The sequence below is a fragment of the Agelaius tricolor genome, unplaced genomic scaffold (assembly GCF_023055355.1).
Source record: "Agelaius tricolor isolate 1412-34295 unplaced genomic scaffold, bAgeTri1.0.p SCAF_1, whole genome shotgun sequence".
NCBI classification, from domain to species: domain Eukaryota; kingdom Metazoa; phylum Chordata; class Aves; order Passeriformes; family Icteridae; genus Agelaius; species Agelaius tricolor.
In genome coordinates, this window is record NW_027269261.1 from 83,847,017 (window position 1) to 83,864,220 (window position 17,204).

The window sequence follows — 17,204 nt, forward strand, 5'->3', positions numbered from 1 at the left end:
CATAAGCTAAATTATTTTTCTGTCTTTGTTCTTGTACAAAATATAACAAATTGCCACGTTTCAAATTTAGAATTAAAAAAAAAATAACCTTTCTTATTCCTTATATCTGTCATTTTCAAACACATTGTGTTTGGGAACAGGATTTTAGAGGAAAACAAATCATGCCAGATTCAACAACTTGAAGAGAAGCAAGGCTGCTGCTGATCCCTGTCCCTGAGTTCCCCCAGGAGCAAGGCTGAGGATTCATTTACAGCAAGCACACAAAGCACACGTGTGCCCTACATGTACATGGACATAAATACATGCTTGCATAGCTGCTCACACAGATTCTAGAGGGACACTCAGAGAACTCATGTGAACACAAACATGCACACAACCACACATCCATCCAGACAGAGGGAGCAAGCGACATCTTTTATATCATTCTAAGTGCAACTAAGACTTTTTGGACAAAAAATGCTATAATGTCTTGATTTTTGTGGATGTAACTCCATGCTAGAATTTCGAGAATTTCTGGAATAAATTCAGTGAATTTGGTGCAAATTTTGTTCAGAATCACCAACAATACAGAAAATAATCTTCAAGAAATTTCATGTTATGAAGTTACTAAAGGTTTAAGTTGCTTATCATCCCCACTTGAAAGTAGCATCTTCCAGCAGAAATATGCTTCTTCTATTCATGACAAGGAAACTACAGTTCTTTTAAGAACAAATTACTTCTCTGTATTTTTTGTTTGATTCTTACTATAAATTTAACATTCAGCTTAATCTGTGCTGCTTCTGAGTGCTTTGCTGACTGCACTGGAGAAATATATAGGCCAGTTTTTCCTTCTGTTATATTTAATTTCTTATTAGGAGGCCTTCGAATCACAGACTGCTTTCTTTCAGTGTCTGCATCTAATGCAAGGAAATGTGAATTCTTGTTTAAGCCTATCTGTATAACCAAAATATGAGTTGTAACAAGAACTTGAAAGCCTCTAAGACAGTTCTACTTTCTTCTCATGTGAAAAATACATAAGTCCCCAGTAAGAAATGCTTATAAATGGGAAGGGTGGGGGGGGATGTACGTGACATAAAGCTACTGAGACTTCACTATTGGAAGATCCTGTCAGCATGTGCTGACCTTCCCCATCCTGATCCTTCACAGATCAAGTGGCCTGGCACAGGACCACCATCAATGACTGGTTATGGTGCAATTTGAGTTGCTCAGCTGCAGGGATGTATTCTGGATGTGTTTTTCCCAGTGGAAATTCTGGTTCATGTGCCAGAGCCTATTCACTGAGCATATCCAAAGTAATGGAGCCAGACTGATGAGTGGATATCTTTGCTCCTAAGAAAGTGCTAAAGATCCAGTGCTATTTCTTCTTACCTCTTTTTTCCATATTACTTTCTCATTCTTCATATCTAAGATAAAAGGAGGTAATAAGAGAAAGATGCTCAAATGACCTCTGTGCACTTTGGGTCTTTTCCACTCTAATCTGAGGCCAGTGAGAAATACTTGAAAGGGTTCTCTGCTTCCTGTGAGGTTACTTCATTGAACCCCAAATGTATTTCCCCATTAAAAAAATGGTGATATATGAGGAACTTGTGATTTTAACCAGAATTCTGCTTATTCTGGCCTGTATTTACAGATTTGTCTGCAGCTTGCACTGTTCATCTGAAGATGGAGGGATTGGATTCCCTCTGTGCATTACCGCAGGAGTATGACTCTTACTGAAAGTTTCAGAACAAGTCCTGAGGATATATTCTCCTATTGTTCTGCAAGAAGGACTCTCCTTGATGTTAATAAAAGCTTTGTGTTCATCACAAGTGGAAGAGAGCAAAGGATTAATTTATATTCTAGTCATTAATTTGCCCACGTGCCTATTTATTCACTTTTTGTTATGTACCTTCAGCTTGTAACTTTTATCTTTGCATAGTTCCCCTGGAACTCTGCTCTGGTTGTATGCTGGTATTTTCCTAAGGGGAAGATTCAAATACAGTAGTTTTTTTTATAAAATTTGCCTTTTCCTAAAAGGGTGCTCTAAAATATTTGAACTAAATTTCAGGTGCCCATCTGAATCCATCTGGGTTTGTGGAGGAAAGAGTCTGAAAGGAGAGGAAATTAACTTTCCATTCTGCCTAACTTTTCCTTAAACACTCCAGCAGCTTCTTAGAGTAACTTTCTATCCTGCAGTTTTGTGTCTCTTTTGTCTTGCAGATCTTAAAATACGAAACAAGCAGCTTAAATGTATTTGGGAGAATCAGACAGGTTTCTGTCAAAATCATGATCTTGAATTTTACTGTACTCTGTTAGTAACAGTAATAGATGATATTTAATCAAGATGATTGAAATATTAAGAACTGATTTTAAAGAACTGACTATGCAAATATCGTCATAATGAGACACAAGAATACTCTGTCAAAAGCCTTGTTAAAATTGAGCTGAATGCCACCAACTACTCTCCCTTCACCCACAAGTGCACACATTTTAGCCTAGAATGCAACTAATTAAAAAAAAAAAAAAAGAGCAGTAGGGCATAAATTAAGGTTCAGATATTGTTATTGATTCAGGTTTGGTCTGCCTAGGGGAGAGGAAGACCTGCTGAAGCAGATAGTGTTATACAACAGAGATATTTGGGGCCCATTGAAATAATTGATAAATGTCCCATTTACCAGGTAGGTTAAACAGTGTCTCAAAAAACATATCCAGTTTATAAAAACATATTCAGATTACTAGGAGTCATAATTGAGAAATTAGTTTCTTTTGGAATACAAAGACATGCTTGAAAAGAGGTTATGTTACAATTTGGATTTGCCTATTAATTTCTGAGGAGAGCAATAGAAGGTGAGTTTGCAGTTTTTTTAGCAAGACTGCACAAAATATGTAGTATGGGATACACTGCTTCCATAAACTATTCATCATCTCCAGGTCGTATTTCTTTGATTATAAATGTAGGAGCATTTTAAATGTGAGAAATGCATTTGACATATTTTGTTTTGTTCCTTGAGACACTAGGTTTAAAAAAAAAAAATTCTTTGAATCCTTTGTCTTTCACACGGAAGAAATAAAATTTTCTTTTAGTTATAAAAAGAGATAGTGAGAAAACTTTGGTGATTAAAATAATAAAGAAATCTTACCTGCAGAAATTTGCATCTTGCATCATAGGGGATGAAAATCTGCCTTTACTGAGTAACTTGAGTAACATGGAGATAAATTTTAAACTGCAATCTTTTAATGTAATAAACTCATTAGGTTTTCAGGAAGTCATATTTTTCTCCAAACATTTTACTTTTGTCACATTATGAGCATGTGCAATATTACTGATTAGGAAAAAGCAATCTTTTTAACAATTTAAGCAACATTCTTGATTGACCATAACAATTATGCAGTAATTCTAGTATTTGACCATCATTTCCATATATTTTTGAGGTCACAGATGATCATCTACAGAATCACAGAATGAGTAAAGTTGGAAGGGACCACAGTGGGGCATCTGGTCCAACCTCCCTGCTTAACCAGGGTCACCCTAGAGCACATGGCACAGGATTGTGTCCAGATGGTTCTTGAATATCTTCAGTGAGGGACACTCCACAGCCTCTCTGGGCAATCTGTTCCAGTTCTCAGTCATCCACATACTAAAGAAGTTCTTCCTCATGTTCAGGTGGAACTTCCTGAGCATCGCTAAGTCTTATCCTATTGCTGGGCATCACTGAGCAGAGCCTGTAAACGTCCTCTGACACCCTCCCTTCAGATACTGACAGACATTGATGAGGTCCCCTCTCAGCCATCTCTTCTCTAGGCAGAACAGGCCCAGCTCCCTCTGCCTTCCTGTGCAAGAGAGAAGCTCCAGTCCTTTAATTATTTTTGTTGCCTTCCTCTGGACACTCTCCAAGAGCTCCATGTCTGTCTCATCCTGAGGAGCCCAGAACTTTCTACAGTATAGACAGTGAATGCTTTGCCTCAGTAAAAACTGGACATCTTTTGAGAGTGTTTGAGAATCAAATTTTTGGATTGAAGGAGTACAAGTAAGAAAAAAAATTAGGAAAGAAGAAATTTGGAAGTCCAGATCTAAGGCCCTTAGCTCTTTTGTGGCTTTCTAGACTTCTGATACATCATGGCTAGAGAGAAACCATAATAATTCACTAAGAAAGTGTTGGCTGTCTTGGAAATTTAGGAACTTGGGACTGAACCTTGCAGTCACCATGCCTCTATCTAGAAATACAGATACCTTCAGAACTTTAACTGGAAGAATCATTTTCAGGAGTACCTGCCCTCAAGGGAAGAAAATGCTGACCTACTTCTCCCCAAGGGAGCAAAAGTCACAATTTGTCCTGGAAAGGAGGCCAAATCTCTTGATCATTTACATGAGAGAAAGTCCAAATGGTAGATATGTGACTGTATCTAGAGACAGGGAGAGTGGTGCTGGTTGCAAAACTTCTAGGAGTTCAGGTAGCACTATGGTGAGACTCAAAACCTTAAATCCTTTGAAAAACTGAAGACTCCAACAGGTTGTCCAGCAAGCCAACAGATAAGGTCCTGTTGAAAACTTGCTTGGTGTTCTTAGAAGTTACTGATAGTATCTGAATAATTCAGTGGTTTTCTGGAAGATTAATGCAGCCTTAAAGGTTGAGCAGCTAAAAGTCATATTCTGCTCTTCAGCTGTAGCAGTGCAGAAGTTGGTTGTGCTCATCTGGTTGTCCAGATCCACTTCACTGTTACTGACTGGCAGAGTGTGATCTAATGTCTGTCAAGCATGGCCCACAAGTGTTGTTCATACATGCAGGAGCCTGGAGCCATGTTCTTCAGATGAATCAAATCTGCCAAATGATGCAGGCCACCATATGTAATTGGCCTGTCTCCAACATAGTTTATCATTCTGTTAATTTCTCTATTATTTGCATATTTCAGTAGCGTATAATTTTCCAGAGTACTGATGAAGATACTGAATATTGTAGGGGTAAATGTATGCCTGTGGGATTATATTAGAAAGGATCTTGTTAAATATATATTTTTTTGTTTGTTTTTACAATTAGTTTTGTATAAAAATGACTTTTATACAAAATAAATTTTCTGGAAAAATATTTTAATACAGATTTTTCTTTTCTGGAGAAATATTTGCTAACTGTGATAAATGTGTTGATTTTAGGAAGCACTTACTGTCTGAACACTCAGCAAGAGAAAGCAAAATGTTTCAAAGGTTTCTAAGGATATGATAACCTAGCATAGCTACCTTTACTGACAACTTTTAGAGTATTCTCAAAGAGCAGTATCAATCGTTTTTGATTACAGATTTTCCATGACGATGTGTTGACTGGTTCTAACTAGGTCATCATCTTGTATCCCATGTTGCTTTTGTATGACAATACTAAGGGTCAGCACCAGGAATATTAACTTAGTGAGCCTCACCATCTCCTCAGCAATTAGTAAAGGTTAATTTTAAAAGTTCCAAATAAAATTTTTTCAGAATATTTTTTTTCAGTTTTTTCTCATTCCCCAAGTAACAGCAATGTATTGAAGACCTATTAGCCTATGTTTATTTTGGGGGGGTAAATGTTGTCTGAGACTTTGATTTTAAAATGAAAAATACTGACAAATATCTCTTTTTAAAAAATTTTCTTGTTGATTACTATTACTACATTTTCAAATAATTATAATAATCATCAAATCTCTTTTATTAATGAATTCTTCTCTTATGACTATGTACCTTTTCTGTTTTTAGCATCTAATGAAATACTTTCACCTGCTCCTAACTGTAGTCAATTTATAAGATTCTCTTCTTCTCATTTTATCTCACTATTTCCAGCTTTCAAATACTGACAATTTAAAAGCACCTTGTGTTTGTGTGTGTGTAGTAGTAGTGTTTACTGGTATAAGATTCTGTACAGTGAGATGTAACAAGTCTTATTGCCTGCATGCAGGTGACCACACAGACATTTTTTTTGGTTTTACTCAGAAAATTTTTATTTAGTATGGCATCTTGTGATTTATTTGTGAGAGCACTATAGCTATTCATGTCTTGTTTCTCTAAATCTTCGGTAACACGAATGCATATAATGGTGGTACAGAGTTCCCAGATCTACCTCTCCCTGCCCATTGTCCTAAGTAAGGCACATTCAATAATTTGGTTCTTTTAAATTGTAATTTACAGATTTAATTTCTACCTAGACCTCTTTTATCTTTTCCTTCTGGGAATTGAGAATTGTAGAATCACAGAATGGCCTGGGTTGAAGGGGACCTTAAAGATCATCTAGTTCCAACCTCCCTGATTTTGCAGGGAATATTCCACTAGACCTGGTTGCTAAGAGCTTGCTCAACATGGCCTTGAACACTGATAGGGATGGGCATACACAACTTGTCTGGGCAGCCTCTTCCTCCCAGTGTCTCACTACCTTCATGGAATATCTTCCTGATACTCATTCTAAACCTACTCTTGAGGTTGAAACCATTCTCCCTTAGCCTGTCACTACATACCCTTTGTAAAATGTCCCTCTCCATCTTTCTTGTTGGCTCCATTCAGGTACTGGAAGGCCACAGTTAGGTTACCCTGAAGCCTTCTCTTCTCTAGGCTTAGCAAACCAAATTCTTTCAACTTTTTCTTGTAGGAGAAATACTCCACTCTAATCAGCTTAGACCTTTCCATTTTCATTTCTAGAGCTTCTCTTCGAAGAAAAATTAAAATTTTCTTCTCTTCCTATTCCTGATACCTTTCTCTTTTCTTTGATGTGTAATATTAGATGCCAGGCTAAGACTAACCCTAGCCAGCCTGTCCTCCATGTCTACAATTTTTTACCGGAACAGAGGCTAAGTAAGAGCTGAGCTACAGAGTTGTAATTTAGAGGTCATGAATGAAGCAGAACTACTAAGGTGGACTCCTTGTGAGACCAAAGTCTGCATTTCCTTTTCCTGCATGTGAAAGTGATGAGGAAGTCCATGTTTGTGTGAGATTGATGGTCTCAGTATCAGAATTTATGTTCCTGGCCATGGAAGTGCCAGGGGTGCCAATGAGGACTGCAATGGTAGGCTGCCAGATGACTGCACTTTTGCAGAATCAATGCAAATCTTGCTAGAATTTCAGGAAGTTGCTTACTCCCAGCATCCAGCATGTAATTCATGGAGAAATGAAGGCTGAAGTTTTGATATGACTGACAAAGATCTGTAAGCAAGCATATAAGTATCGAGGTAAAGCAAAATTCAGTTGACTAAATGTAGGCATCTATCATCATTTGATGTGTCCTAGAGCATCCAACACTCACATTGACATATATGAGAAGGCATCTAGGTTACAAAAAATGGCAGGTCAATTTGTGCTTTTCTGGAGTAGCAGCAAACTAGGTAGCATGCACAACATAATTTAAAATTGCATTGTGTGCCAGCAGCTTTTATAATGTTTTTATTTCTTTGACCTGCTTCTGGATATAGATTGTGTGGATCTTACAGGGGCTTTTCCAGCTTTGTGATTTCTTCTGTGATTGTCAGTATAGTTAAAAGTGTACTATACTACCCTCAGTGTTTTTGAAGTGCTTACTTTGGTTTAGAAAGACAGATAAATCTGTTTTGTAGTTTGTCCCTTATAAATGTACACAGACTATCATAGTAACTGGGGCAGCATTTCCAGGTTAAGATCATAATAGTTCTTTCAGCAGATTTTTCAGTATTGACAAATGAGGCTAGATAATGTTTTTCAAACATTTTAAAAACATACTAGTCTGAAGATCAAGTAACTTCGCTTCTGGTCTCCTTTCAAGTTCTTACACATTCAAGACTTATAGAATAATACAGTGCACTGTTTTCTTATTAGTAAAAGGAAAAAAAATATTATCATCTAGTAAATAATTTTTATATTCCAGAGATGTTGTTATGTGCTTTGATATGTTAGCTTTAAAAGCTTCAAATGCCTCTCAAGTCATTGGAGCTAAGAAACTGGCTAGGATGTGAACTCAAGGTGTAGCATAGATATTGTAGGTGGGTAATGTTTAAGATTCAGTTTAGGTGCCTATAGGAGATATCTACAGGCATTCCAAGTGTCTCATGCAATAGTTGATGGAGAGCTAGACGGCAGAGACAGAGGTGCCTAGAGACTGATTTTATCCAGCTGAAGTAGCTTCATGGAGCTGATCAGAGGAGTTGGTCCTCAGGCTCCAGTGGCTGCGTTAACCTGGGGGTAAATTCAGTTGTCTAAGCATAGGCAGTTAGTGTCATTTCTGATGCCAGAGGACACCTGAAACTTCTGCACGGGGTTGGTAGATACAACAAAGGATAGGTCTGTACCTTTCCATACTTTTCTGGACTGGCAGTTGAGGGTTTGATGGAATACCTTGTGGGATCTCAGAGAGCATGATTGGTTGATGAAGATGGAAGCTTATGATCCAAATGTATCAGCACTCAGCTAAATATTAAATTAATATGAAAATGAAATTCTTAATTTTAAAATTAAACCCACTCAAAGTTATGCAGAAGACTGACCTGAAGCCCCCTAAAAGTGTCTGGTGCTCTATTAGCTTTCATAATATCAGTGTATTTAAAATTACCCCTTTAGGGTGGAATATAGCACACACACCAGGAATCAGATGATGACTGCTGAGAAACAGAACTACATCAGTAGCAAAGAATCTTGTGAGAGTGACACTTTCTTTTTACCAAATCCCTGCCACCTACAAATTTTATTGAGGTGATTCTTTCCTCCTGCTGTTACATGTTGAGAGAGCTCTTTAAAAACACTCCTTGATTTGTTCTTTCCTAGTTACTTCCCAAATTGTTTGTGTTAAGGTACGGACCAAAGAAAGTTAGGTGATTAAAGGGTTAGCTGCGAGTCATTTGGACCCTTTTCCATGTTTTTGCATGAGATATATGACATTCTTACCAGGTATCAATCCAAGAATATTGCTATAAAGGGGGTGATTGATTTTTTTCCCCTGGGGGAACTAGAGCTCCATGGTCTATTTCTGTGCTTCCTGACCTTTACAGTATCATCACTATGTATGAAGCACTGAAGATCCATCTTGCTATCTTGTTCTTCTACAGCCAAAGGAGCTGGTGATACAGATACTGCATATATTTTCCCTGACTCGGTCTCTCAACATAGTTCAGTGCAATTTGCTTCTGTTGAACAAAATCCTGAACTCTAGCTAGCCTATTTAGTTTACCTTTTAAAATCTGGTGACAATTGTGCATGTAAAATCAGAAGAAACTATGTGGCCCTACATTAATTACTATAGGTCAGTAATGGTGATACTTTCAAAGATCTAATCTGTAGGCTTGCCCTGTCTGGTAAACATGTAAGATTTCTATGTATTTATTACTGCACAGAAAACTACACTGGCAAGCTGTTTGTAAAATGAAGATAAAGATCTAGTCATGTAGCAAATGAGCCCATTCCTGAAACTTGAAAAACACAACTTAACTATGAAATGTGCTGGCAAAGATTGTAATGCCATATTAAATAACATGAAATATTTGAAGGTCTAATGGTGAATCTTCATCTCCTTTTCAGTCATTATTACTTCCTCTATTTCCCACTGTAAAGGCTTTGATTAGAAAACAACCTGTGGTGTGTGACCCCTTGACTTCAGTTTTAAATTATACAGAAATCTATTGAATCCTTGTTTTGGAATATTTGGGAGTAATGAAGGGTTTATATCAGAAGTATCCCCTAGAAAAGAGGAAACAGTGCTTAGTTGCACACAATTTGCTATGAAAGCAGGGCACAGAAACTGTTTAAAGCATAAATTACTGCATTTTCTGTTTTTACATAAACACAAAGATCCTAAAAATCCCCTGTAAGGAGAACTTTCTCTTACAGGATAAAATGGAATTAAAATAGTGTCAATAAATCGTGTAAGAGACTGTATCAGTCTGTGCATTGATAGTCTGTGCATGCAGGATAAGAACATTGACTGCCTGCTAATCTATTCCCAGATGGAGGTGGATGCAGACGAGAAGCGCCATCGCACACGCTCCAAAGGTGTTCGAGGTATGTCTCTTGCTTCAGTAAATCACTCAAGGCCCCTGCTCAGGGTGACCTTCATCCTCCAGAATCTCTTTGCACGATTCATTCTGACCCTTGCTTTTACACAACCTTTCTGGTAATTTTCTGTAGAAGAGGGGTACTTGTAATAGATGATAAATTTTTATATGTTTTCCATCTCTCTGCAGTTCCCGTGGAACCAGCCATACAAGAGCTGTTCAGGTTAGTGCTCTGAGTGTAAAATGTATCCCCATTAGCAATTTAGAAAATTCATGCCTTTTAATGGGTATAATGCACTTTCAAGTTCATTGGTGGTTTGCTCATGCCCTGCTGCACTGATGAAATTAATTCCCTCAAGACTTGCTAATAAAAAGCATCCCCTCTTTTTTTTTTCCCCTTCAGTTATTTGATTTCTCTTTCTGTCTTGGTTGCCCTCCATCTCTGTAATACCTAGTCTGCCTGCTTTTAGTATAATCTTTCTGCAGTGCACCAACACCTATATAATTAATTCTCTCTTTTGCAGCTGTCCCACGCCTGGCTGTGATGGCAGTGGTCATGTTAGTGGCAAATATGCAAGACACAGAAGGTAATATCTGTAATTTTTCATAATTTAGTGAAGAGATTTGGTAAACAAGTTATCTGGCATGACCTTGATAAAACAAACAATGATAAGAATTAGCAGTTACATATTCTAGAAGCCATTTAGAGTCAGGATTATTTTTTCTTTCTGAATATCACAAAATTTAACTCATATTTTTGCTGAGGAGACTTGCTCTTATTGTTAATCTTCTCTCAATTTTTTCATACAGTTCTCTTGCTTATATGTTGCAAATTAAAATTTGGCCCCCCTTACCTGTTGGCACTCATGTTCATGTTATTTCATGCGTTTCATAGCTGAATGAAAAAGAGTTTCTGAGCATTTTAAGTTCAATGATCAGGTTAGATTCAAAGCAAAGCTTAAGGCAAATCAATGATAATAAGACTTCAGGGTTCAAATGTTATACTGTTATAAATATCATTACTTCAGTTTCTAGACTATGAAATGTGGAGACATCTCCTTTAAAAAAAAACTCCAGCTGTTTATGATTAATAGTATACAAGGTAGCATATGTTACATATACTGCATGAGCTTCAAATTAATTTAAACCTCAGTCTTTACATTTCTGTGTCTGCAAGGTCAGTGTTCAGTTGTGTTGTACATCTGTCTAAACACCATTCCTTTCCTGAATCATTTCTCCATGAATTTTTTGTGCAATATTTTTAAAATTTAACAGCTCTAGAATACATGTATTTTTCTCTCATTGCTGTGCATTTCATTTGACATATTTTATACAGCAGCAGGTTGTAGGAGATAAAATGGCTGATGTTTAGGCCATCTCTTTTCTGAATTAAGGGAAGTTTTCAAGCCAGTGTTAAATTATCCTGACACTCTAGGGTTTTTTTCATTCTTGATTTTTCAGCTTATAAAGCACTTGTGGTATTTATAAGAGTAGATATCTCACACCAAATCTGATTACTGTATGAAATGGGCATATGGGGTCTAGGAATTAAATTGAAATTATATATTTAGGGTTAAGGCATTCATTTGAAATATGAAAAGATACTGGACAGTGCCACTCAGTCCACTCATGTTCCTTTTTTCTTATCAGTGAATGAAGCTTAGGGACAAGTCCAGAAAACACTTTCAAAATTAGACCAAGAACAGTGATATTAGAATTACTTTGAATTATATTTAAACGTTATAAATCATAAAATAATTATTCACATTTATTTTCTTAATCTTTTCTTCATTCATAAGAGCAGTAACATTTCTGTTACTATTTGAAGGCTTTGGTTAGATTGGAACACTGATTTAGGAAAAGTATCCAAAATAATTATTTTAAATTCAGTTCTGACTTCTCTTTTCAAACCATGGTTTTCTTTTGTCTGTTTTCTTTATGGAAATGCAAGCCTCACAAGGAGTTAAAGAATGGCACTAAATCCTTTTTTTTTTCACAGAAATTCCATGACCTGTCAACAGTTAAGTGATATGATTATAATGGCCTTTCTAGTTACAAGATTATAGGTACATACATTTCCTTACACTTCATGGAATTTCTATGCAGATATCAAAAACATACAGAAAGAAACTCTTTAGCTTAAAAAATTCTGACTTTTCTTCTGAATTGCTCTAACTTTGTGTTAGAGTTAGTGTCTGTGTTTGTGTAAGATCACCCTTTTGGGGAAAGAGGTAGCAATAAATGTGAGGTTTGAAAAGATTACATGCAGTTTTGAGATGCTAATTCCATATTTTGCTTTCTTGACATGATTCTGGTATGTCAGTACACGAACAGACTGAATCTCAGAACTGTTAATTAAATGAAATTTTGGGCAGATGCGATAAGAATAAAAATTGGAAATACATCAAAAATTCCTTTTTTTTTTTTTACAAAAGAATTTGTTAGGCTTTTATGTTTTCTTGTCACCATGACTGCCAATCCACTAATCAAAATATATTTAACCAATATATGTGCTATTTAATGTAAAAACACAGAGTTCTTTGTTGAGATTTACAATGTACCTTTATCTAAAATTTCTGTTTTCTAGAAGGAAAGCACTATTTATTCACAACCAACACCTACTAAATTTACCTTTTTGAAAGAATTTGAAGGAATTTTCCTCTTTTTCTATTTTGCTATATGGATGGGAAAGACCCTCCAACATTTCTTCCAAGGAAATCAGACTGTCTTAAAAATTTGATGTGTTCAGGGAATTGCATATCTCAGCTGATGCCTAACAATTCCGTTTAGACCTACAGAGCATTTTAATGAGGTTAAGACCTTTTCATTCATGATATCAGACCAGCTCATTATTAGCAATGAAATGCATTTGCTTCCACTAGATGTAGTAAGAGCGCTCCAAAATTCTATTTCTTCTAAAATGTCTTGAAGTCTCTGAAATTCCAGTGGGTTTTTTTTTGGGGGGGAGTTGGTTGGTTTGTTGTTTTTTTGGGTTTTTTTTAGTTATTATTGCAATTTTATCTTTGAGAATGTGAAAACTCATCCTCAGGTAGTACATTAAGCTTGAACTGAAATAAACAGATCCTTTCACATTTTTGGATAGATTCAGGGGATGAAATGTTGTTCAGCTGATAAAATATTAGATAAAAGTAAAAGGAGGATTTTACCACAGGTTTTTTCCTTGGTTGTATTTTTAATTAGGAAAGAGCTTCAATGTAGGTTTACTAAGGGAACAAACAGACTTTCTATGCCAGTGATGTTTTGAGGTGTATAAAAACACAGGACTGGAACGAGGTAGTGTAACAGTGGTAAGAGTTTGTTGTATCATTTCCATCTCCTTGATGTTTTTCTTTGTGTCAAATCTTAGTTGGAAGGGAAGAAAAACCTTATATGACTTGGTTGGTAGCTTCCTCCTGGGTCTTAAGTTCAGTGCCGGATGTTGGCTTGTTGGCTGAACATGCTAATAGCTTAGATGGACAAGTTTCTCTAAAGGGCACTTTAGGGCAGAATGCTGGGATCTCTAAAATTAGTGTGATGAAAGCACCTCTGTCCAATGCCTGCATGGAGAGGTCAGAAGAATAAACACCCCAGTTGGGCACTGGAGAGTGCCCAAAGTTGGATAGTGTGCCTGCCTTACTAGAGCAGACTCTTTTTTGTATGTTTTAGTAATACCTGGAAACCTGAAGCTAACATGGACCCTGTAGTGCTGTCCGTGACACACAGCATGAGGCAATGCCTCAAGGTTAGAGTTTACACAGATAGAACTTCAGTACCTGTTGTTTATGTTTCAAAGCACCTGAGGCCAAATGAACTGAAAAACAAAAAGAAAACAAAAGTTGGGAAAGATCTGAATGCAAGATATAAATAAATAAATTTAAAAAGCCATAAACATGTTCGGATAGTGGTGGAGACAAGAGAAGAATTCAAATGTTAGGAGTGAAAACCAGAGCATCTCCGGGGCCATGCCTCAGATGCAGGTTGTTTTAGTCCCTTGGTAGCTGTTCAGGCCCATTGTGCATAGCAGCATAACAATGAACACTGCTCTTATACCTTCAGTACTGTGAATTGATTTTGAACAATAAGCTTGGTCCAGAGCCTTGCATACTTTCAGCTGTGAATAATCCATCTGTATATAGAGCAGTGAGTCTAACCAGACCAGGAGGGTGTTCCCACAACTGTGTTTTCAGGATGCCTTTTGACTAAGCATCTGAAGAAGAGCGTAGATTCAAGCGTTCTTTCACTGCAATTAGAAGAAACTTTGCCAGTTTCATTAATCAACTTCAGAGGCAACAGGAATCACATTCTATGTATAAAAATACAAAGTAAAAGTGAGTCCAGTTTCTGGTCTGTTCTGCAGGTGCAAATCCCTTTGTTACTCTGGAGTAATTGAGTGCAAGCTGTGTTACTTACTGAGTAGATGTGAATGATGGTTCCAGAAATATTGCACTTTACTTTGTTGCTCTCCATTTAGCACCTTTATAAAACAATGTCATATACCAAATAGGTGCCAATGATTTGCCATATAAGTAGGTATGTAGACACATCATAAAAATCCTAACTAAATTCCATTAAAAAATACTGATTGCATACAGTGGCTTATTTAAAAGCTTCTTAACAAAATAGTTTGGTTTTTTTTTCTCAAGTAACAAAAGCAATTAGAGTCTGTAATGGATTCATCACTTGCTAACTGCCACATTTCTAACATAACAATCTAACAAATAATATTCTACATATAACATATATTCTAACATAATATTCTAACAAATATGAGACCTAAAAAAAAATCTTAAGGTTGTAGCATGGCACTATGTATAGTGCCATGGATTCATTTAGGATTCTTCTAGAGCATACAAGAGTGTATATTTGAAAACAGATACAGCCATTGTATACAAGTTAAAGCAAACCAATTGTGGTCTGAAAAAATTTGCATAAAATATCAGTGAAAAATGTTAAGACCAAATGATAAACCCTTCATATTTAAAATAGAAATACTGATACAGCTTTTACTATATCATTATCATTACTATTATCATTAATTTCTATTTGATTGCTGAAAATCAGAATTCAGATTAAATAAACCAACTTAAACATTTCATCTGCCAGGGAATTTTTCATGCCTTTTCTTCAGGTCATATTTTATTTGTAAAGGATTTCATTAATTACTGACACAATGTCTTGCAAAAAAAAAAAAAAAAAGGCTAGTCTCAAAACCAAAGAGGAATCATAAAACAATGTGCATATCTGTAAAGTATAAATTGTCCCTAACTTTATAGAATTTTCTGCCAAATTTCATGATACTACCAGTTCTTTATTGCTTTACTAGGCTGTCTCTGGTTTATTACATTATACAGTTAGAATTATTTTGACTATCTTTTAAGTTTTAGGCATGAGATTTGTCACCTCATGTAACAATTTGAATTTATAAATACCTTAGAGTTTAGCATTTCTATTTTGATTAGGAAAAAATAAAACAAGTACCACTGTATTGCCTTGACATTATATACTGTATTTTAGTCTACATATTCTAACAGAGCAAGTTAAATACTTCAGGCCCCCAAACTTTGAAATTAAAAGGCTCAAATATCTCTCTGTTATTAGAAAATTATTGAATTTCTGTGCCTTGTTGTGCCATATTTCTTATTCAAATTTTTTCATTTCATATACCTTTTCACCCACCAGTTTGATTGCCATGGCTGCAGCCGTGGGTGAATAATTGCCTGTCTTCACAGGAGCATGTTCTGGAGCTAAAGTCGAGTGCTTGCTTCCTGATGTATGCCTCATTTGGATTCTGCCGACAGCCTAGGGGCTGTATTATTCATGCCTTGACAGATAGCACTCACTAAAAGCATTGGAACAGGGCCAGGTACTGGCAGAGAGATAGTGGAGCATTGCAACTTGCAACCGAGAGGAGCATCTATAATACAAAAAAGAGAAATCCTCATACCTTCCTTTTGCTGGTCTCACTTTGATGGAGAATTCATTTGCATCAAAATAAAATACCCTAAAAATAAATACATTTTTTTTAAACCACGCTTCAAAGTTTAACACAATTTTCCACATCTAATTGCAAAGCTGATTTTAATTAGTAAGGCCCTGCATGTGAAAAATGAAGATTCACTTGGGTGAGTGTAACACATTGCAGTGTCTGCTGAATGCTCTAATTAATGTATGGCTGCTGTACAACAGGGTGCACTGTGGGATATTTATGAAAGATTCTGTGCACGCAGCCAGTCTATCTGTATTTTAGCTCTTGGATCACAAGAATAAATAACTTTTCCCCCTTTATTCTTTATGAGACATCATTGTGCATGCCATCACCCTATCCATAAACTTTATGGCATGCCTGTCCTTTTTACTATTTGTCAAAGATACTATAAATCAGAAGCTAGGACATACATATTTTAACATTAATTTGATGGCAGAGCATGGTTGCACTCTGTGCAGAACTAGTGGTCCACTGATGCTTTTGTGCTAAAGCCTAATCACAGAACAGTGAGGTCCTTACTGTTGCTTGCTTTCATGATACTGTGAAAAATCCCACAGGATGCTGGAAGTATAGAGAAATGTGTATTCCCTTATCTCTCAGCTGATAGTTAACCTTTATTATAATGTTTTTAATGATAAAATGATTCGCTGGATATTTACCTGAGGAAATATTCTGACACTGTCTGTGAAATTTAATTCCATTTTCTTTACCAGCAATATTTGCTAAAGACTGTGGTAAATACCAAGAATAATATCATAAATATATTTTATATTAAGTAATTCACGGTTCAGGGTTTATAAAAAATGTTAATAGATGGAGCTTCATTGCTTTGTTAAATCCAGCTAAAGAGATATAAGCAAGCAAGTAAATAAGTGCAAGAGCATGGGGATTTTCAAACAGAACACTGCAAACAATAAATAATTGTGCTGACAGAGAATCCATAATGTATTAGAGGTCTGTATTGGCTGCTGTCTGGATTCAGCAATAAATCCTTTGTCCGATGGTTGATTAATGATTAGAAAGTTACAAAGCTTGGTCTAAACCATCAAGCAGCTATCAATTGCAACTAGCAATTGGTGTGAGGCTCTGCATGCTAGTGGCTATTGTGTAGAGGTCACTACACAAAGGAACCACAGCTCAATTAGTCCTACCACCATCTGGACTGGGAGTAGCTGTTGAAGTGGCAACAAGTTGCAGGGCCTGCAAGTGCTAGGAGTACTAGCCTCATAAAGGCCGGGGAAAGGGAGTAAATCAGCAGCAGGATCATGGAGAG

The 17,204-nt window shown here is 36.4% G+C and overlaps 1 protein-coding gene across 20 annotated transcripts in view; it reads left to right on the forward strand.

Annotated features, from left to right (window-relative positions):
* The window catches only part of MYT1L (myelin transcription factor 1 like), a 308,980-nt gene that overhangs the window by 168,706 nt on the left and 123,070 nt on the right, over window positions 1-17,204 (forward strand). For all 20 annotated transcript variants that reach the window (XM_071441443.1, XM_071441425.1, XM_071441472.1 and 17 more), the window contains exons 3-5: window positions 9,898-9,952; window positions 10,135-10,168; window positions 10,470-10,532. In XM_071441443.1, the coding sequence (XP_071297544.1) occupies window positions 9,898-9,952; window positions 10,135-10,168; window positions 10,470-10,532 (152 nt within the window). The remainder of the gene's footprint in view (window positions 1-9,897; window positions 9,953-10,134; window positions 10,169-10,469; window positions 10,533-17,204) is intronic.